The 22,874-nt window shown below is 41.2% G+C and overlaps 1 protein-coding gene across 2 annotated transcripts in view; it reads left to right on the top strand.

The window, feature by feature from the left end:
- The window catches only part of maml2 (mastermind like transcriptional coactivator 2), a 416,101-nt gene that overhangs the window by 303,887 nt on the left and 89,340 nt on the right, over positions 1–22,874 (top strand). For both annotated transcript variants that reach the window (XM_078545799.1, XM_078545800.1), the window contains exon 2: positions 486–1,946. In XM_078545799.1, the coding sequence (XP_078401925.1) occupies positions 486–1,946 (1,461 nt within the window). The remainder of the gene's footprint in view (positions 1–485; positions 1,947–22,874) is intronic.

Below are 22,874 nucleotides of genomic sequence, written 5' to 3'. Positions count from 1 at the left end.
AAGTAGGTTTATGGGGGGGTTGTGTTTTTCTGCCTGTGTGTGTGATTTAATTACACTTTGTAGCCAAGCAGACTGCAAGTGTGTGTGTGTACGTACCAGCCTCTAAATGGGTACAGATGCCACCCCCCTCACTAGCAGCTGGTATAAGTTTGGATTGAAGAGGGACCAAGGGGAAGTTCAATAGTGGGCAGGATTTTACAACCACGTGAGGCAAGCAGACATTGGCGATGCAACCATGGTGGCATAGCTGCCCATCAGAACTAGGGGGAAGGGTGGAGGGGCAGGCGAGAGGTTCTCCTGTTGACTCTTCAAATTGCAATGGGCAAGATCCCGGTGTAACATGCCAAATTGTAGCACCTGGATTTTAGAGGTCTTAATGTTTAAGCATTAAGTAATCTATTCGTAGCATCCGATTTTTTTTAGGGAGGGATAAATGATGTGAACTGTTACTAACAAATGAAGTTAATACATTTTCTTTCTTTTAGTTACAGGGTTCTATAAAGAGAAAGCTGGAAGGAAATGGTTCACCTGTCAGCAACGAAAGACAAAATGGTATCTCAGATGGGCCTTTCCAAATGGATATTAAGAGAATACGAGTGGATGAAGGTGGTCTTGCAATAGGCCAAAGTGGGCATCAACTCAGTAATGGACAAGGCCAAAACATGCAGGTTTCGGTCACAATGGGACCTGCAACTTCAGGAAAAGACAGTGGCTTGATAGGAAGCACTCAGGCTAATGGTGGTGATGTCAGTTCTGGGTTCAACTTGCCACTCAACAAGGAGATGAAACAGGAGCCAGTGGAGAGTGTTTCATGCACTGAGAATTTAAACAACCAAATCTCCAGCAGCAGTATGTTATTCGAACCCAAAGATGATCTAGGAATGCAGCTGCTTGATCCAGATTTGCAAGATTTATTTGATGAGTTAACAAATATCTCAGGTGTTCCTCCACTGAGTGATATTGATCTGGACAACATGTTAAACCCCAGCATTAGGAATGAAGAATCATTCAACATGGATCTTGGCCAACAAAACCAGAGCGGTACACCGAAGCCACACTCACAGTTGGAAAATCCAACAGTGAAAACTGAATACTCACCTGGTTTTACCCAGGCACCAGTAGGGTCGCCCCAAATGCGGCCTCCTTCCGCTGGGCCGCCATATTCCATGACAAATGCAACTATGTCCACTCCTTCACCCATCTCATCAGCACCTCAAAGTCAAAACCAGCCACAGCAGTCTTTACCTTCTGCAACAAACAGAGCCCTGTCCAATTGGCACGACATGTCTCATGCACAGCAGCTGAAAAAGATTGCAGACAACCGGCAACAGCACGCTATGCTCCAGCACCAACAGCAAAATCAGTCATCTAGCTGGCCACCTGCTCCACAGTCGGGTCCTTCATCAGGAAATTTTGGCCAGGAGAAAATACCCAGTCCCTCCCTCCACCAACAACCCTTCAGCCCCCAAAATTCTCTGCTTACTGGGGTATCAACCAACAGCAGTCAGGCCAAAAACATGAATAACTGCCTCTACAAGACCCCAACTGCAGCACAGACTAGCCACATGGATATGATAATTCACCAGCAGCAGCAGCAGCAGGCTCATAATATAAATCGCAGCATGATGAATACCAATTCTGCATCACCAGACCAACTTTCTTACAATAATACTAAGCCCTTGTCTCATTTTGATCCAGAGTCAGGTCAGATCTCTTCAATATTGGGTTCCCAGAGCAAACCTTCTGTCTTGCATTACACTCAGCAACAGCAGCCTTCAGCACCAATGCAGCAGCAGCAGCCACCACCAACGGGTCACCTCCAAAATCAGGCATTGCAGCGGGCACAGAGCATGCCAATTGTGCTGCAACAAAAGATGCTGCTGCAGAAGATGCAACAAAACCAACAGTCTTCAGGGGTGCAGTATCCTCTGGCCCAACACCGACAGGTACGTGTTAGCCTTTTTCAAATGTCTGACTGCAGCCACAAGACAAGCATTAGTTTCTTGATTCCCCCTATTTTTCTTAATCTAGCACCATTTTCGGCAAATTTCTCATATCAATTGCGTATTACAGTTAACCTACTGCTACTCAATCAGCAGGTTTGCCATACCGGCTGACTGGGGAAGGCATGTTGTTCACATATATTTTTCTTGTGAGTTAAACACATCTCCCGCCAGAAAAATTAGCACTGACCTTTATCGTGCGTTAATGATGTAATGTTCAGTGCATCGTCGATTTACAATGCCAAATCTATTCTGCCGACAAACTATTGATATAATAATTACCGATGTTATTAAAAGTTAAAAGCCATTACTTGGAACTTACAAAACTTGGAACTTAAAACATGATTCAAGCACATTTTTATTGTGATACAAACTAAGACCTTTAAAGAACTTTTAATTTAAACATAATCAATTTAAAAGTATCTCTACTGTGCTGTTGAAATGTTAGTGGGATTAAGTACATTAGTCCAGAAATATCTTGGGGTGTCTCCCGCTGTAAGTTATTGCAGGATAAACTATGTGCAGTCAAGCTTTGGATAACTTGCAGTTTGTAAGCATGTATCACACCAGTGCAGCCCCAGCTATTGAGTCCAATTCTGGGCACCATACGTTAGGAAGGACTCAGCGGCTTTGAAGAAGGTACAAAAGAGATTTACTGGAATGGTTTTCAGGGTGAGGGATTACAATTATGTGGATAAATTGGAAAAACACTGGGGAAAGCTAAGAGGAGATTTGATATAGGTGCTTAGAATCATGAAGAAAAGAAAGCAGAAAGAATTTGCATTTAAGCAACCTTTTTCTCAACCTCAGGCCCTCCCAAAGCCTTTAGTTTAGAACTGTAGTCACTGTTGCAATGTAGGAATGAAGGGTTTGGATAGAATAAAAATAGGGGAATTATTTCTAACACTGAAGGGCTAATAACCGGAGGGGACAGATTTAAGATGACTGGCAAAAGGTGACCTGAGGAAAAGCATTTTTTATGCAACAAGTGGTTAGGATTTGGAATGCACTGTAAATTTATGCTGCAATGTCTCCAAGGACAGCATATCCTTTCTAAAGTGTAAACACAAAATCAGAGTGGTTTCCTAAAGGGAATTAGCTAAGTACCTGAAGGAGAAAAAAACTACAGGGCTATGGGGAAAGAGCAGGGAAGAGGGACTAACTGGATTCTTCTTCAAAAGAGCTCCAGCAGACTTGATGGGTTGAATCGTTGTCTCCTGTGCTATATTATTTTGTGATTCTGTGAACTCAGGAGGCCAGCAAGTGGAGTAATGAAGTCTGGAGCAGAGTTACAGGAGTAGACAGTTAGCCCATTCGAGCCTGTTCCACCATTCAATGAAATTATTGCTGATCTGTGAACTAACTCCATATACCCACATTTGCCATCCTTTAGCAAACAAAAGTCTGTGGGCAGAATTTTCCAGCTGGCATGTGGGGCTGGGCCCAACACGCCGACGCATAAAATGACGCACGATGATGTCGGGCGTGCGTCCCGACGTCATCGCATGCCATCGTGATATTTCGTTCGGCGGGCGCGCGCCAGAGTCGGCTGTGGACCCTCCAAAATGTAAACAGCCTATAAAAGCCATTAAGAAATCAATTGAGCCACTTGAGAACGCTGCCCATCCAACCTTAAGGTTGGCGGGCAGGCGGAAAGCCTAAGTGGCCTTCGCATTTTTCAGGAAACCTCATCCATGAGTGGGATGAGGTTTCCTGAAGCTTTTATTAAATAAATTAATTAATTTTCATAAATATAAAAACATGTCCCCACTCATGTGACACAGCCACATGAGAGGACATGTTTAAATAAATTTTCAAACCAATTCTTTAATTACTTTCATATCCATTCAATCTTTGCGTGCATGCACGAAAGAGCACTGGCCCCGACTCTCCCTCCTCCCCCGCCGCATAGGTAGGCCCGCCCATGTAAAATGGCAGCGTGGAGCTAATGGCGGGCAGCGATCGGCTCAGCGCCCACTCCCCCCAGCCCGCCCGCCATAGGAAAACTCCTTGCCTATCAGTCTCAGTTTTTAAATTAACAGTTGGTCAAGTATCAATTGCCATTTGCAGAAGAGAGTCCCAAACTTCTACCATATTTTGTACAAGTAAGTGTTTCCTACTTTCGCTCTTGGAGGGTCTGGCTCTAATTTTTTGACAATGCCCCCTAGTCTTAGATTCCCCAAGAATCAGAAATAGTTTCTTCCAACCTACCCTCTCTGTTCCCCAAAGTATCTTTAAAATTTTGATCAGATCATCCTTTCACATTCTGAATCCTCTGAAATTTAACCCTAGTTTCTGTAATCTCTCTCTCTAATTTAATCCTTGGAGGTCAGGTATCATTCTGATATATTTATACTGCAGACCCTTCAAGGCCAATATATCCTGCCAAAGGTGTGGTGTGCGGAACTGCTCGCAATACTCCAGGTGTGGCCTGACCAGGGCTTTTTATAACTGAGGCATGATTTCTGTCCCCTTATGTTCTAGCCCTCTAGATAAAAAGGCCAACATTCCAGTAACCTTTTTCATTATTTTCAATACCTACTCATGACATTTTAATGACCTGTACCTGCACCTCCATATCTCTTTGGACCTTCACTGTTTCTAGCTGTTCACCATTTAGAAAGCACCCTGTTTTATCCTTTTTAGGTCCAGAGTGGATGACCTCACATTTGCCTATAGTGAAATCAATTTGCCACAGTTTTGCCTATTCACTTAATCTATCTTTATCTTGTAATTTTATGCTAAAAGACGATGATAAGCATTTCATTGGTATTGTTGTGAAGTAGGGGTGAAAGCAGTGATGCAAGTGGTATTGGTGGTCTTTATGGTCATCACAATATGAGGTTTGAAGCCCATCTCAAAGTTAAACAGGAAGTTAATACACCATTGGGCGTTTAATATAACAGTAACTGAAGAATAGAGATAAACTCACACAACAAAGGGAACATTATTTAATTTCATTGTTACACAAAGATTCTCATGGATAATCGAGGTGGGAGGATAATTGAACTATGTGTTTTGGAGGTTCCACTTTCTTAATCATCTACTGTTGAGAAACATGGCTATACATTAACTCTGGCCAAGGTGTTTGATTTACTCATAATTCAGTACACTAGAAAAAAGTGTCACTTGGGTTTATATGATGCTTCTTTAAATATACTCTTTTGAATATTGCTGAAGAAGAGGCGTTTTTTGTCAAAGCTTTTTGTTTTGCACTCATAAGGACAATTCGCATAAAAAACCAGTGCCGGGGAAACAACATAATTATTACGAATGAGAAGGGAGTGCTCATTAGTTGGCAAGTGGACTCTGATTGGTAGGGGCGTTCAACAAAAAAAATCTTTTTAAAGCAATACTTAAGTTCTGTACTACCAAACAACCATACTCTTGATATTTTTTACCAACAATAGATGCATTTCACAGTAGTAATAAGTACTTTGCATGGTTTTGAACATTAAATTACTTGCTATCCCTAACATAAAAAAGTTGGGAATGAACCTGCAAAATCAACATTTTGATTGTTGTATGTAATTCCATGCCTGCATGTAGTTCTCCAGTGATTACAGTGTGCAGTTCTTTATTCCAAGAGGAATTGAACATAAAAGTAAGGATATTATGCTTCAGTTATACAGGGCATTGGTGAGACCACATCTCAAATACTGTGTGCAGTTTTGGTCTCATTTAAGGAAGGATGTAAATATGTTGGAGATGGTTCAGAGGATGTTTACTAGATTGATACATGGAATGTGGATAGGTTGCACAGGCTGGGCTTGTTTCCACTGGAGTTTAGAGTGAAGGTGTCTTGATTGAAGTATATAAGATCCTGAACAATCTTGACAAGGTGGATGTGGAAAGGGTGTTTCCTCTTATGGGTGGGTTCAGAACTAGGGGCACTGTTTTAAAATTAGGGATCACCCTCATAAGATAGAGATGAGGAGAAGTTTTTTTCTCTCAGGGGGTTGTGTGACTTTGGAACTCCCTGCCTCAGAAAGCAGTGGAGGCAGGGTCATTGAATATTTTTAAAGTGGAGGTAGATTCTTGCTAGGCAAGGGAATATAATTCAAAACACAAGCAGATCAGCCATGATCTTATTGAAAGGCGGAGCAGGCTCGAGGGGCCGAATGGCCTACTTCTGCTCTTATTTCATATGCTCATATGTATCTCCTTTCTGTAGGTGTGGGTAGCTCTCCAGTGATTACAGTGTGCAGTTCTATAGGAGTGGGTGGTTGTCCAATGATTACAGTGTGCAGTATTATATTTGTGGGTGGTTGACCAGTGATAACAGTGTGCAGTTCTATAGGAGTGGGTGGTTCCCCAGTGATTACAGTGTACAGTTCTGTAGGTGTGGGTGGTTGTTCAGTGATTACAGTGTATAGTTCTATAGGTGTGGGTGGCTGTCCAGTGATTACAGTGTGCAGTTCTATAGGAGTGGGTGGTTGACCAGTGATAACAGTGTACAGTTCTATAAGTGTGGGTGGTTGTTCAGTGATTACAGTGTATAGTTCTATAGGTGTGGATGGCTGTCCAGTGATTACAGTGTGCAGTTCTATAGGTGTGGGTGGTTGTCCAGTGATTACAGTGCACAGTTCTGTAGACACAGGTAATCCTCATGTGATTACAGTGCACAGTTCTCTTGGTGCAGGCAACATGTTGGTTCTTTTGGTACCTTGTGATTCCCGACATTACAAGTTGATTGTCCTGGGTGGTCTACTACAAGGGAAATTGCGGCCATTCAATACTGGAGCCCTATCAATTTTGCGCTTTCCTAATTGATCCAAGCTGATATTACCATCTAATTTAATATTAATAGTGCTGTTCAATGCAGAACATCCCCCCATCTGGAACAGAAGCATAATCTACAGGAGTACAGACTGATACAAAATAGCCATCTAACAGCTCTGCTAGAACTTGAGCATCTGGTTGAATCTGTCCTGTGCTATCCTTTAATGGTTCTATATGATTCTTAATGGTCTTCTGACTTAACTGAAAAAGATTTTACAATGGCATATCATTTTCCTTTCCAGAGAAATATTGGTTAATCCAATGGCAGTTTGCATCTTCTTTAATTGCCTGGGATATGGTCCCCGTTCTCCCATAAGTCAAATGCCTTAAGTGTGTACAATGGTTTCTGTTTCAATTGTACATTCCTCATTAACCATAAGGTTTTTGTTTTACTAGGGACCTTCTTTTAAACATTGGGATATAAATGGCTTCACTCTCTTTGAGACTGGCTTTGAATAGGGCCCATTTACCCTCAACACTTGATCAGCCAACGCTATTGGATAGGCAGTCAATTTTTGCCCGATCTTCAGGCATTTTTGTAAATTTAGCCCTTTTAATATCTGGAACCAGCATTAGATTGACTGTAGCCTTGGATTGGCCAATAAGATAAATCATAATTCTAATATGATCAGCACTAGTCAAGTGTAGGCCCACATGAAGGTTTGATACCGTACCACAATCACTGCTAAAAACCAGAACTAGAATTTGTTTTTCCTCCTTTACCCTTTGTAAGGTAAAACATCACTGATGGTGTGCACAAAATGCTCAGCTATTCTCTCCACTAAACCAGAAGGTTCATCGTTGCACCATTTAATACAAGGATATCAGCTGACCTGCCATTGTTTTCTGGTCCTGCAGCACACTTACAAATTTTTTAACAGACAGAATGACACATTATTCTTTTCATGAAGTGTCACAGACACCTCCCATCAAAATACAGTGTATACTCGGTGTCAAGCAGCAGAGCAGTCAAAGTGAGGATTTGCTCTCCAAGCTAAGTGTGAAGTGTGAGTACAAACATATTGAGTTAACTTCACAAGTTAAGCTTGAACATTGGCAAGTAAAACAAAAATCATCTGTACCACCCAAACTCCAACTGTATGGATCTGGTAAACGCACTGCACAGTGTAGAACTGAATCATACAGACCAGGCTAGTCAAGGGTTTGATTCCCAATCTGACCTAAACCTGTTGTCCTCAACTGGTCTGGCAGTATCTGAGACAACAATTGTTTACCAGTTCATATACCCACCACCCTCACTATCCAGGTTTATATGGAAGAAAGATCAGTTGGGAGAGCAACTAGAGGGCAGCTGATTTCAAAGAGTCACTGTCTTCAGAAAAAAATGGGAAGAAAGTTATGGGAGGATAAAGAGCCAGGAATAAATTTGATAAGTCCCTCATATTTAAAGTGGCAATGTCTTTCTAAAAAGCTTAACTGAAAACATTTTTTGCTTGGTCCTACAGAACTTGAGTATTGCTGTAAAAAGAGACATGCTGACAAAACTTTTCATCTTGCACTCATCAAGACATTTGCAAGAATACCAATTGTAAAGGGAATAACAATTTACATTGCATGAGAAGAGAGTGCTGATTGGTTGGCAAGTCAGCTCTGATTGGGCGAGACATTGCCATGGTGAATACATCTGGGAGCTATTGTCCCCCATGCTTTTGTTCATTCAAAACTGTGTAATGTCTGGACATAGGCTTTTCGCCCGCAGAAGACAGGTCCTTGCAGATAAATATATGTAACTTCTAGCAAGCATAAATGAACTACATTGTGAACACAACTGATAACCTGAAATTGGGTGTTAGTGTAATCCTTAACATACTCCAACCAATCAGCACTCCTTTTCTCATGCAGTATAAATTGTTTCCGTTGAAATTGGCATTCTTGCATCTGTCCTGATGAGTGCAGATAGAAAAGCTCGACAGCATGTCTCTTTTTTCAGCAATACTCAAGAAAACATTTTGTTTAACTAAAGTTCAAAACAGGCATTGATCATTTTCATGATGATGAGATTTTTTTTTCATTTGTTCATGGGATGTGGACATCACTGGCTAGGCCAGCATTTATTGCCCATCCCTAATTGTCCTTGAGAAGATGTTGGTGAACTGCCTTATGAACATATGTATGAACATATGAAATAGGAACAGAAGTAGGCTATTCGGCCCCTTGAGCCTGTTCCACCATTTGATAAGATCATGGGCTGATCTGTTTATGTTTTGAGTTCCACAATCCCATCTACCCCCAATAATCTTTGATTCCCTTGCCTAACAAGAATCTATCTACCTTTGTCTTAAAAATATTCAGTGACCCCACCTCCACCGTCTTAGGTGGCAGAGAGTTCCAAAGTTGCACAACCCTCTGAGAGAAAATAATTCTCCTCATCTCTGTCCTATAAGGGTGGCCCCTAATTTTAAAACAGTGCCCCCTAATTCTGGACTCACCCACAAGAGGAAACATCCTTTCCACACCCACCTTGTCAAGACCATTCAGGATCTTATATTCTTCAATCAAGTCACCCCTCACTCTTCTAAACTCCAGTGGAAACAAGCCCAGCCTGTCCAACCTATCCTCATAAGACAACCCACTCATTCGAGGTATCAATCTAGTAAACCTCTTCTGAAACACCTCCAACGCATTTGCATCCTTCCTTACTTAAGGAGACCAAAGCTGGACACAGTATTCGAGATGCAGTCTCTGGAATGCCCTGTATAACTGAAGCATAACATCCTTACTTTTATGTTCAATTTCTCTTGTAACAAAGGATAGCGTTCCATTAGCCTTCTTGATTACAGGCTGTACCTGCATACTAACTCCTGTGATTCATGCACGAGAACACCTAGATTCCTCTGCACCTTGGAATTCTGCAGTTGTTCTCTGTTTAAGTAATACTCTGCTTTTTAATTTTTCCTACCAAAGTGAACAACTTCAGATTTTCCCACAATATACTCCACTGTACACCCACACTGCTGTTAGGTGGGGAGTTCCAGGATTTTGACCCAGCGACAGTGAAGGAACGGCGATATATTTCCAAGTCAGGATGGTGAGTGACTTGGAGGGGAACTTCTAGGTGGTGGTGTTCTCATGCATCTGCTGCCCTTATCCTAGATGGCAGTGATCATGGGTTTGGAAGGTGCTGTCTAAGGGGGCTTGGTGAGTTCCTGCTGTGTATCTTATGGATGGTACACACTGCTGCCACTGTGCGTCGGGGGTGGAGGGAGTGAATGTTTATGGAAGTAGTGCTAATCAAGTGGGCTGCTTTGTCCTGGATGGTGTCTAGCTTCTTTAGTGTTGTTGGAGCTGCACTCATCCAGGCAAGTGTCGAGTATTCCATCACACTCCTGACTTATGCCTTGTAGATGGTGGATAGGCTTTGGGGAATCAGGAGGTGAGTTACTCGCTGCAAGATTCCTAGCCTCTGAGCTGCTCTTATAGCCACAGTATTTATATGGCTAGCCCACTCAGTTTCTGGTTAATGGCAACCCCCAGGATATTGACAGTGGGGAATTCAGCGATGGTAATGCCATTGAACATCAAGGGGCAATGGTTAGATTCTCTCTTGTTGCAGATGGTCATTGCCTGGCACTTGTGTGGCAGGAATGTTACTTGCCACTTGACAACCCAAGCCTGAATATTGTCCAGGTCTAGCTGCATTTGGACATGGACTACTTCAGTATCTGAGGAGTCGCAAATGGTGCTGAACACTGTGCAATCATCAGCGAACATTCCCATTTCTGACCTTACGATGGAAGGAAGGTCATTGATGAAGCTGCTGAAGACAGTTGGGCCTAGGACACTACCCTGAGGAACTCCTGCAGTGATGTCCTGGAACTAAGATGACTGACCTCCAACAACCATAGCCATCTCCGTTTGTGCTAGGTATGACTTTAACCAATGGAGAGTTTTCCCCCTGATTCCCAATGACCCCAGTTTTACTAGATCTCCTTGATGCCACACTCGGTCAAATGCTGCCTTGATGTCAAGGGCAGTCACTCTCACCTCGTCTTGAGAGTTCAGCTCTTTTGTCCATGTTTGAACCACGGTGGTATTGAGGTCAGGAGCCAATTGGCCTTGGCGAACCCAAACTGGGTGTCAGTGAGCAGGTTATTGCTAAGCAAGTGCCGCTTGATAGCGCTGTTGATGACCCTTCCACCACTTTACTGATGATGGAGAGTAGACTGATGGGGCAGTAATTGGACAGGTTGGATTTGTCCTGCTCTTTGTGTACAGGATATACCTGGGCAATTTTCCACATTGCCAGGTGGTTGCCAGTGTTGTAGCTGCACTGGAACAGCTTCGCTAGGGGTGCAGCAAGTTCTGGAGCACAAGTCTTCAGTGCTATTGCCGGAATATTGTCAGGGCCCATAGCCTTTGCAGTATCCAGTCCCTTCAGCCGTTTCTTGATATCACATGGAGTGAATCGAATTGTCTGAAGACAGGCATCTGTAATGCTGGAGACCTCTGGAGGAGGCCAAGATGGATCATCTACTCGGCACTTCTGGCTCAAGACTGGTGCAAATGCTTCAGCCTTGTCTTTTCCACTGATGTGCTGGACTCCCCCATCGTTGAGGATGGGGCTACTTGTGGAGCCTCCTCTTCCAGTGAGCTGTTTAATTACCCACCACCATTCACGACTGGATGTGGCAGGACTGCAGAGCGTAGATTTGATCCGTTGATTGTGGAATCACTTAGCCCTGTCTATCACTTGCTGCTTATGTCATTTGGCACACAAGTAGGTTGACATCTCATTTTTAGGTATGCCTGGTGTTGCTCCTGGCATGCCCTCCTGCACTCTTCATTATTCCCTGGCTTGATGGTAATGGTAGAGTGGGGGATATGCCAGGCCATGAGGGTACAGATTGTGGTTGTGCTCCTGATGGCTCACAGTGCCTCAAGGATGCCCAGTGTTGAGTTGCTAGATCTGTTTGGAATCTATTCAATTTAGCATGGTGGTGTTGTCACACAACATGATGGAGGATATCTTCAATGTGAAGACGGGACTTTGTCTGCACAAGGACTGCCAATACTGTCATGGACCAGATGCATCTGCGACAGGTAGATTGGTGAGAATGAAGTCAAGTATGTTTTTCCCACCATTCTTTCACCTTTTGGACTCGGCCAGCTCAGCCTGTACTGGTGCTACTGAGTCATACTTGATGGTGGAGTACATTCTGCGCCCATGCCACCATCACTGCTTCCTCTAAGTGGTCTTCAACATGGATGCATTTAACGTTCATCAGCTGAGTGGAGTACAGTACGGGGTAATCAGCAGGAGATTCCCTTGCCCATGTTTGGCCTGATGCCATGAGACCTTACGTGGTCCGGAGTCGATGTTGAGGAATCCCAGGGTAATTCCTTCTCTGCCACGCCTGTCCTGCCAGTGGGTCATCTTTAGACTTTTAATTCCATCTGCCAAGGTGGGATTCAAACTTGGGTCCCCAGATTCTCAGTCCAGTGACAATACCACTACACCACCACCTCCCTTATGATTCCATTTTATGTCTTTACCAAAGGAGATTTCCTCAGTGCACCGTATGTAATAAAATTGAAAACCATTTCTTAAAAAAGGGTTTATGATTCTGTTAAACATTCCAACTGAGGAAATCTCCCCTCGTGATGCTTATACAAACAGATAAATAGTGTGTAAGATTTTAATAAATGCGAAGGTTTGATGAGAAATTTTACAACTTTGATATCAGGCTTGTGGTGTCACAGTGATACTAAAAAGAGGTTGCCTTTCATCTATTTCAACAGCCAGCTTTGGAAGGAAACTTGTGGCTTTGTAATGTTTCTTTTTTGCCTTTCCTTTGCAAATGGGGAAGTCCCTTTGGCAAAAACAATTAAATCTATTGCCAACTGTTGACATGAATGCTAAGGCAAGTCTATTGTGTTACGATGTTCCAAAGTCACCAGCATGGCATTAATGGATTCTGACATGCAGAATAAGTTTCACTGGGTTGGCATGTTGATATTCCATATCCTGCTACTGTAATTCAGTGAGTAAAGAGGCGACATATTTGTCATCACACAACATGCTGAGCGTGCAAGTGTACAACTGACAGTAAACTGTGATAAAATGTTGCTGAGATTGCATTCTGTGGAGCCCTAAATTCACACCTTTTTGACAGCAGCAGCAATATGTGACTATAGTTTCCTCCAGCACTTATTTCATTTTAGGCATACATTGGGTTGAATTTAATCATATAACTAAATTAAAAAGGAATACATAAGAAAGTTAGATACAACAGTTTAGTGCTGTTAAGTATGGACTTAAGCATTTTCAGTATAAAGGATGCATATCCTCACCAATTAACTGTCAAACCTCCATTTAGTGCCAAGCATAATGGTCAGAAGAATTCAGCTCACTGTCTCTGTTACTATACCTGACCTACAGAAAACCAATATTAGGTTTGCTATAATCCCTTTCAAATTGAAGTTTATATTTTAAGTATTTTACATGCAAATCTAAATATAATCAGATTGGATAAAGGTAAATTATATGGTTTTTTAAATGGTCAAAAATTATGACCCTTAATTTAACTGAGATCCCATTCAGCCCCACGCCACTTCAGGTCACATCAACAAATGATACATAGCTGTTGTTATGTGACACCACATGTACCAACATTTACTTTATGCAGTTCCATGGAAGATAATTAAAAATAAAAGCAGAAAAATACCAGAATATACAGCAGTATCTATCAAAATCTGAAACTAGAAAAGATAGGCTAACACTTCAGGTGGAGATCCTTCATTAGAATTCAGTGAGATGTGGCAACTGACACCAACATTAATCTGTCTTTTCTCCTTTGAATTATTCACAATTTTTGACAAGAAGTTATGAGTGATTGTTCAAGCTCCAGCAGTCTGAGTCATTTCTTGAAGCAGTGGTCTGACTCGAGTCAGGAATTGGCAGTGTTCAGTTGCTGCATCGCCCACTGCCTCAGTGGGAAATAGCAGCTTAAAGTGGGTGTATAATTACATCGAGGCGGTGGTGTTCAGGCTCAGTCCCTGCTCCATAATTTCACTATATCGTTAGCCACTGACTACTGAGGAAAATGTGTCCTGCAGTGAATGCAAGTTTCTGTAATATTTAACCTTGTTTTTAAATCCAAGTGGCTTTCTGTAGCTAAATCTTTATGGAGACATTTATGACTTCACTACAACAAGCACAGAGGAACTCTTTCTCCGTTATGATTACTTTTAGTTGAGATGCATTAGTGCCATATTGCAACATCTCCAATCATAACATAGTGGCCTGCTCTGAATACAAACATGGGGAAGCATATTGTAACAGCCTTTTGTATGGTGATATCATCTCTTTACAGCTGCATTTTTGATTATTATTCTGAAACATAGGTGAGGAGCCAAATTCTTAGTGGAGAAAACTGAGAAGAGTAGGAGTGAAGACAAGTTCAATCAGGAAGAAGTAATTAAGTAATGCTAAACTTGGATTTTAAAAGTCTAACAAAAACATATGAGAGCTAAGCAATCCCATAGTTTAAGATCCTAGGAAAGGATGAGTTGAAAAAAGAAGTTGAAATGAATTTTGATTTCAGCACGGTGAAAATAGGGAGGAATAAACATGTCAGAATCATATCTCATCACTTTAGGACTAAAGCTATAATCAAAAGAATAAAATCAATGTTAAATAGTGCAAGCTAACACTTAAACCACAATTTTAACTCTGGGCAGGAGTAATCAGAGAAAGAGTTAAAGCAAGCAGCAAACCATCAGATCCTTGGCAGTGTGAGGCCAGGGTGATTTTAACTCCCAAGCTTCAGCTGCATAAGCCCTGTTAGTGACCTGCCTAAACTCAGGTGGGATTGAGGTTTTTGGGAAACCAGAGCTTGTCAACTAGAGACCTAAATGAGCAGTTGCCAGCATTCAGATAAGCAGTTGTGAGGGAGCTGGTAAGGCTTTGGGGTCAAGGGGGTGAGGTAGAAGTGCTATGTGAGTGGTGTAGGTCGGGAAGATGGGGTAGGGGCAGTGGGGAGATCGGGGCAGGGGAGATCTAAACTTTCCCTGAAAAAGCAGACATTCTGCACCTTCCCAATAGGGAAAAAAGAACACTTACCTTTTAGGCCTTTCTGGAACTGGATCCTCATACCACTAAGTTAGTCTGGCAGAAAAACAGCACTGGCTTCCCTGTGCAGGCCTTTGATTAAAATGAAATTATGCCTGATGACATCACCAAGTTTGCATAGGATCACATTGACTTCCAGCCTCCCGCTACTCAGAAGATTGGAACCCACTGGAAGTTAGAGTTGTCGGTATGGCTAAGTCCCACAAATTGTATTAGCTATGTGCCTGTCCAATTTCCACCAAGAGGGAAGCATTTCCATTTTCTCTGAAGTTAAAGTAGGCCTTTCACCACATGCACTGAGATTTTAGCAGGCTGGACGGAGTGAGAGTACAATAAAAAAAAGAGTGCCTAGGACTTCAAATTCTGTTCAGCAAACATTTTGTTCTGATTTCACAAACACAAAGTAATTCAATGCACATTGATTTTTGCCCTGCATTTTAAGTCAGTGTTTATGTAGTTCAGCATTAGAATTAGAAAAATAAAAGAAGGATTTGCGTTATTTCATGCTTTTCATGACCACCAGACACCTCAAAGCACTTTACAGCCAATGAAGTACTTTTGAAGTACAGTCACTGTTGTAATGTAGGAAACACAGCCACCAGTTTGCACACAGCAAACTCCCACAAACTGCAATGTGATAATGACCTGATAATCTGTCTTTGTGAAGTAGATTGAAGGATAAATATTGGCCATGACACTGGGAATAACTTGCCCGTTCTTCTTTAAAGTAGTGCCATGGGATCTTTACATCCACTCGAGCAGGCAGGTGAGGCTAATTAAGAACTTAAATGAAATAAAACTGCAGAGAAGCATTTGCTCACTGAGCCAAGAGCAGCTTGTCCAATTTTATGTAATTCCAATGATCTTGTACTAACTTTTATTTTTGTAGAATGTTGCTCCTCTGGTCCCCACCAACGATTCGCGTTTCCATATCCAGCCTCCCTGATCCATACAGTTCCCCTTTAGCCAGGGATACGGGGTTGAGGACTGAGTCAGACACTTCCCCACCATCTCCTTCTGCCGACACTGTTCCAACTTGGCTAACAGCCGTCACACTCCAACCTAAATTTTATTCTTTTTTACCAATGCCTTAGTAGCCACAATGTCACACTGTGCCTTCAGATTCGATTCTTCTTATATGATTTGACAGAATAAAGTGCCAGTTTGCAACAACAGATATTGACAAGATTATTTACTTCCACTTCCATCATGCTTGCAAGTAGGCTTGTTGGACAGCGATGCGTGTGGCTGGGGTGAATTATATCACTTATGCACAGGGCATTCAGTCATTTGCCAATCCCCCTGCCTGAAAAAAAACCCTTAAGTGTATTTATTAGAAGAAAACATTGCTGTGAAGTAATTTTTAAAGAAAATACTTTCTATTTGTTACCTTGGCTCTCTGAGTTGTGGTTTGGTGCACAAAATACCATTAGAAATTGTTGGACATTGACTCAACACTGACTTTAAGAATTGCACAACAGGACAGACTAGATCCTGGTAGGTTGAGTGGTCTTGTGGGAAATGTATTGAGAAATGTGCATCAACATATCTGTGTTCTGACATAAGCTGAATAAAATTTTGTTTGAGGTCTGTAGTAACATTTCAGTACAGAAAGCAATTATTTGAAAAGAACTGCAAATTAAAACAAATCTGCTGAATCCTTAAATTGCATTGATTCATCCATACACAAATGTACTATAGTCTACACTCACTGAATTACTTCAGCTGTTACTATGTTGTCTTATTTTAAAATCAAGAGGTGATTTTCTCCACGTAACTGTAAGAATCAGGATCTTGGTTATCACCTCTTTAATTAACTTGTATTACTATCAAAAATTCATTTGTAGATGCTTGTAGTCATATGTATTGTGATTTTCAAAAGTTAATTGGATTAGACAAGGGAAGCTCATACAATTAATATTTTACTGTGATCACTGCATTTCATGACCATGATTAATTTCAACTCTCTTTTTTGGAGTATAAATGTGACTCTGTGCCAGAATGCAGGCGCCTTAGGCATTTAACATTGTTGGTTTGAACAGTTAATACTCTGTTTTGCCTTTTTTTTACAGTTCCTTAAAAGCACTTAGATGTGACGTAAATTCCTGAGGCCTTACTAAATCAGCATACGGTGCTCATAATTTCTTTGCCTGTCATACTCACTTCACGTCAGATTTTCTGCGATAGTTAGTACTGGGTTTTTACTAATTGGAGGCCTCAAGCCCTGGGGAGAATTGAATAAACTGTAATCTCAGCAAAGTGCTGAAGAGTGTACAGGAATTGCAATCACTCACTCTCTCCCTTAACACACACATGCACGCACCCAACAGATGCTGCTGCAGATGTAATAGTGTGCGTTCGGTGGAGTCACTGCACTTCTTTGTCTTATTTCAGCACGGAAGATGCTTAAATGAAACAGGATGCGCTCTGCACTTCCCATGCTGAAGTAGTTGCAGAAAACTATAACTGAAAGCTGAAAACCTTCCTGAGAGTTTAGGTTTCAACACCATTTACTGTAGAGCTGTAAATTAATATTTTCTACAGAAATGCATCTGCTCTTAAAGTTCCTGATGTGCCCCGAGGAGTGATTTCAATGCTGTGATCTAAGCTTAGTGTATGAATCTATGAATTTAGAATGATTGGAGCTACTTTGTTAATACTGCAGTGGGATAATTCCACAGGTGCAAATTTTTTTTGATGAATCCACAGTGTGTGTCTGTCTGGACATATCAGGTGGTAGACTCAAACAAATGGATACTGTATGTATTTGTGCAGGCCAGAAGGAAATAATTGATTTGAAAGATGGCTAGAAAAGTCTGATTTGAAGCAGATGAGATGGGCAAAACAAGGTAATCATGGGTAGGTGTACAGTAGATGAAGCTGAGAAGATTTCCAGACCCATTTCATCTTCCATTTGGCAGCAGAAAAGCTGTAGGTTTCATTTCATTCTCTACTGAAGGAGTGGCTCATCTTGGAGTCCCTTATAGTTAATCATAAAGGACAGGAAAGTCTCACATTTGACCCCTGGTCTGTACTGAATTCGTTGATCTCAGCCAGGTGGCAGTAGGGGTACTACTCCCTAACTAAAAGCAGTCTAGTTGTTTGTGACCAATAGTCAAGGCCCCATTCCAAATATCACTGATTTTGTCCCTGTGAAGATGCTGACTCATGCTGTGAAATGGTTCCACAGATCCCAGCAGCCCTGTGGCATCTTACCAAGTAGCTGTTCTACATGCTGGAGCCTAACAGTGAGCATTGGGAATTTTCAAATTGGGGGTGTCAGAACTGAGTTTGATTTTCCCCCTAACATCAGAGGTGAATTGCGAGTATGTGCCCAGGCTAAATTTCCCACTCCCCCCAACTCCCAAAATCACATGAGTACTGAGGCCTAATGATGCACCCATGCTGCTACCCTTGCAGAGATCAGAAAACCAAGTAACACCAGGTACCTTTTGTGTGACTTTCCTGCATTGTACAGCTAACAGTGTATCTTAAATTTTTGACAGCAAATTAGTCCTGGAAAAAGTACATTCTATTTAGATTTCCTTTCCAGATATGCTCCCTGAATACGTACAAGAAAAGGACGTTAATTGTACATTAATTGTATGTAAGTAGTGAGCATTAACTGGGAATTCATTTGAGTCCCTATAAATAGAAACTGATTCCTGGGTTTGGAGGCGTATGTTTAAAATGTGTAACTCTGTAAAATATAAAAGTATAAAGGTTGGCTCCAGTTCTATCCTTCACAAACTGGCTTTCTGAAACAGAACATGGCAGCAGGGAATGGTTGCCTGAAGTTGAAGATTACAAGCTGAAAAAAATTTCTGATGAAAACCACTACTGTCCCAGTAGCAGTTGTCAAAAATGGTGGAAAGCAAGTATAAATTGCTGGGGTGCAATTACCTCCAATGTTCTCAACAATGAAATGGGTATGTGGACATGGGTAACTCCTTACTAAAGATGAAATAAGGTATGGCCATGACATTGTTGCTTCCTCCAAGAAGTAAAATCAGAAGCAAAGTATTTTGTGAGCTGGTTGTCCATTGGGTGATGATAAAGATTTGGACCTTCCATCATATTTGTCAGATGAAATTTGTAAGAAAGATAATATGTTGCTTCTCTAGAGGCATAGTCAAACTTTGATAGTTTAAAAAAAGACAGATGTTCAGTCCATGAAAGAATGTATCACAGACTTTAACAGATTGTATAAAAGATTGACGAAATTCAATTTGAGGATCTCTGGATCTGTACTAACATTTTAAATTGCTGAATTGCGCTAAGGTGTTTCATATGGAAAGGCTTCTGGTTCTAACTAGTGTTCACTTCTCAGAGAAGGAGAACCTGTTGAATCAGATGTCTGCTGCCTTGAAAAAATCCCCGGAGAAGCAGTCATTTCAGCCTTCATGGAACGAATGGAGCATTCCATAGTGACATAAAGAATGGAGGACTCAATGATTATCAGATTGGACCCAGGTGTCATACATTGGGAGGGTTAAAGACATGTGGAATAAGGCTGAATACACCATTAGTAAATCTGGCTTATACAACAGAAGCCAAAGTAGGAACAGCATTAGGTGAATTAAATCCCAGAAATGGCCAAAAAACAGTTAATAGGTGCTTCAGGTGTGACTCAAAGTATGATGATGTGATGAACTCAACAAAACAGAGAGCCAAGGTCCTCAAAATAACATGTAAAATACAGAGAATTTTGAGGAAGAGGACCAAAGATTTAGATGAATCCAAACCAACCACACTGGTGGTGAGGAGTTTTAATCCTGTGATGAATGTGTAAACCGTACACTCTCACTGTGTAGTGCTAGCTAGTGCTTGTACTTTGACATAATCTGTATGTCAAACAGATTAGTTAAAATGTTATCTTGATTCACTAAGCTGTGAGGATAAACTCAAGATTAAAGAATATTAAAGCACTACTTGCTTTAGGTTTATTGATGACAACTCATTGATGTCACAAAAGAGAGTTTTAATTCCATTTTAAAATAGCTGGAATAAACCATTTTATAATTATTGATGTAGTCTCTAGTGGGATACCTGTACTGTTGAGTAAACCTTCTGTGAAAAAAGGCACAAAGGAAACTTAACCTGGATCATGATGAGGCATTTTTGGAAAGTCAGTGGATCTGTAGTTTCCCAGTCAGGATATTATTGTATCCCCTTAATAAAACCCGATGCTTCTCATCAGAATCTTAGTCAAATATGAATGGCATCATGTGATAAGAATCAGCGGGAAAAATAGTATATTGCACACCCTAATTGTCAAAAGTTAATAATCCTGCTATAAGCTGCAGTTGTGGCTAATGAAGAGTATACAAGGATAATGAAAAAGATTTTTGAGAACACTGCCACTGTCCTATTTTAAGCCTTCCATTGATACATGACTTTAACAAGGTCCTATAATTGCCATGGATCTAAAGGTATGGGACAAGAACAGAAATATTTTTCATTCTATATTTTGTCGACCTAGCGACCAGGTTTAGTCATTCTACAATAATATGTAAGAAGAACAAAGGTTATTATAGACAACTCCATGCAGAAATGGATAGGGACTAGACTTGGGGTGCCAGTATAGTTTCTGACTGATAATGGAGGGGAAATTGCCAATGACAAGTTCAGAGACATGTGAAAACATGAACATCATGATCATGAATATCATAGCTGAAAGTCTTTTCAACAGTGCACTCTGCGAAAGGAATCATGTGGGTGATGAAATGCTGCACACAATTTTAGCTGATCAACCAGACTGCAGATCCACAACTGCCCTGGCATGGATGGTTCATACAAAGAATTTGCTTCAGATGGTTCAGGATATAGCCCCTATCAATTAGTCTAGGGTGAAATCCCAAATTTCCTATTGTGCTGTGCCAATTTTCTCCTGCTCTAGAAGGAACTACAATTAATTCAATTTTTCTGTAGAATTAAATGCTTTACATGCAAGGAGATGGGCATTCATCAAGGCTGAGGCCTCAGAGAAAATTCAAAGAGCTCTGAGGCCATCTAAGACCATCCAAGACAGAATTTAATTCTGGAGATTTGGTGTATTATGGAAGAGAGGCTCATAATGATTGGAAAGATAGTGCTTCTCAGATATAGTAATCAAGCTATTAAGGTTCATTCCTCATGATTAATCGGAATGAATTACAAAATCTCGGACTCTGAACACCAGAAGTAAATGAGGCACCGTTCAGCTCATGTGTTTTCTGATGGAGTGCTGAGGAACAGAATATGCTCGATCAAGGGCTGAATGGTGAATATATGAAGGATCACGACACACAGGATAGAGCTATTGCATCGAATGGATAATTGCCCAGATTGGGTACATATATTCCAGAAGGATTTAATGGTGGAATGTGACTATTGTGGGATGTGCAGGAAAAGCTACCGGTAAATTTAAATATTTTTCGAAAGTTCAGGATGATAGCCAAGAAGTGAGGTCCTTGGCTGGCACAATGGGGTGAAAAAATGGAGAGTAAGAAAGCACAGTGCAAGCACTGATAATGAGTCTGGAAGTGACTCTTAGGTCAGAAAATGATCGCGCACTGGAGAAAGACCCTCCAATAGTATTGTTACAGATAGGGTTGGGAGAGAATGGAAAACCTTGTATGTACCCTTTTCCTTGCTGTCTATAATCAATATGGTTTTGGAGAGGAAGATGTGTGTGTTTCTTAGCCTCCGGAATGTGTGGTCAATTTAAACAACAGCAGCACGCTTTTGTGGGTTTAAATGAAGAGGATTATTTTTTCACATATGCATCCCGGAAGTCTAAATGCTATGTCACTCATGTTCAAACACACATGAAAAAGATACAGTTGAAGAGAATAGTGAACCTTTACAAGTTGTAAAAAAAGGACTAGCTCATTGTTCATATGTTTGGCTAGTCTTCAGAAAAATAGTCGTTGCAGGCTCAGCAAAAGTGGCGTTTTCACCCTGAAAGGGTAGCTTAGTTTCAATAACTGAAGTCATACATCAGGATTATTGTAGGATCCCCTCAAAGAGATGGATGTTTAGCAGATCGCAAAGTTAGCCACTTGTAGTTTCTTCTTATTGGGAGGTCAAGTTTCTTTACAGGTGGGCTAGGAATGAGAATCAGGCTGGGAGACCTTTTAAAATTAACAGTCTCCAGGTTTAAAAAGGTGTGGGCCTACAGCCTTTTCTGCTGCTGATGTCCTGTAGCTGGTGGTCAGTGTAGTATAACTGAGTTTTTTTTTGGGCCTTGAGTTAGGTATAATTCATTTTCTGAGAGTTTCAGTCACATGATCAACTTCCATTGCCCACCCAGAATGATCTGGAAATCCGAAACCATGGTTACACAATGGTTAAATGGACAAATTCTTCACGCTTATTCAGGATGAATTGGTTTCTGCCCAGCTGTCATTGCTAAGGTTCAAACTTGGAGACATGGAGACTGGACTTGTGTTTTTGATAAATCCACGGACAATAGCAAGTGTAAATCCCATAGATAGTAATCATCTTGGTTTGTCCATTCAATGAGGGAGCACTCCACCCATAGGCATTCTAATGGGAAATTTCTGCAAACTTGAGGTAGTCTGTGTAGAAATTGCAGAGGTCACCTGACCCTTGGCAGCCATCTTAACAGTCTTGTTAGTGTCCATTTTCAAATAAAAGACAGTTCCAGAAAATTAGATGCTAGTGCCATCCACATTTAAAGTTATGAATAGGACATGCCTTCACGGGGCATGACAGTATAAGAGTGCAAGTCGAGGCAGTAACTTGAATGGATAACACAATGAAATAAAGGCCATAAAACAGTCTAGAAGCAGAAGTCCTTAGAGTGAAGTTTTGGTGGCTGTCAATGAACTTGAGGATAAACTAAGAAGAGATGCGAAACAAAGGAAATTAAATATTTGGAGAGATTTTGGAGTTTATTCTGAGATACCAGATAAGGGACATCCAGCTTTATCACATTGCTGGATTTGTACTGAAACTGCCCAAAGAGGCAGCAGATGCTGAAGAAAAACTAG

The sequence above is a fragment of the Cetorhinus maximus genome, chromosome 7 (assembly GCF_964194155.1).
Source record: "Cetorhinus maximus chromosome 7, sCetMax3.hap1.1, whole genome shotgun sequence".
NCBI classification, from domain to species: domain Eukaryota; kingdom Metazoa; phylum Chordata; class Chondrichthyes; order Lamniformes; family Cetorhinidae; genus Cetorhinus; species Cetorhinus maximus.
The sequence above is the reverse complement of the archived record's forward strand: the minus strand, read 5'-3'. Positions and strand labels throughout refer to the sequence as shown.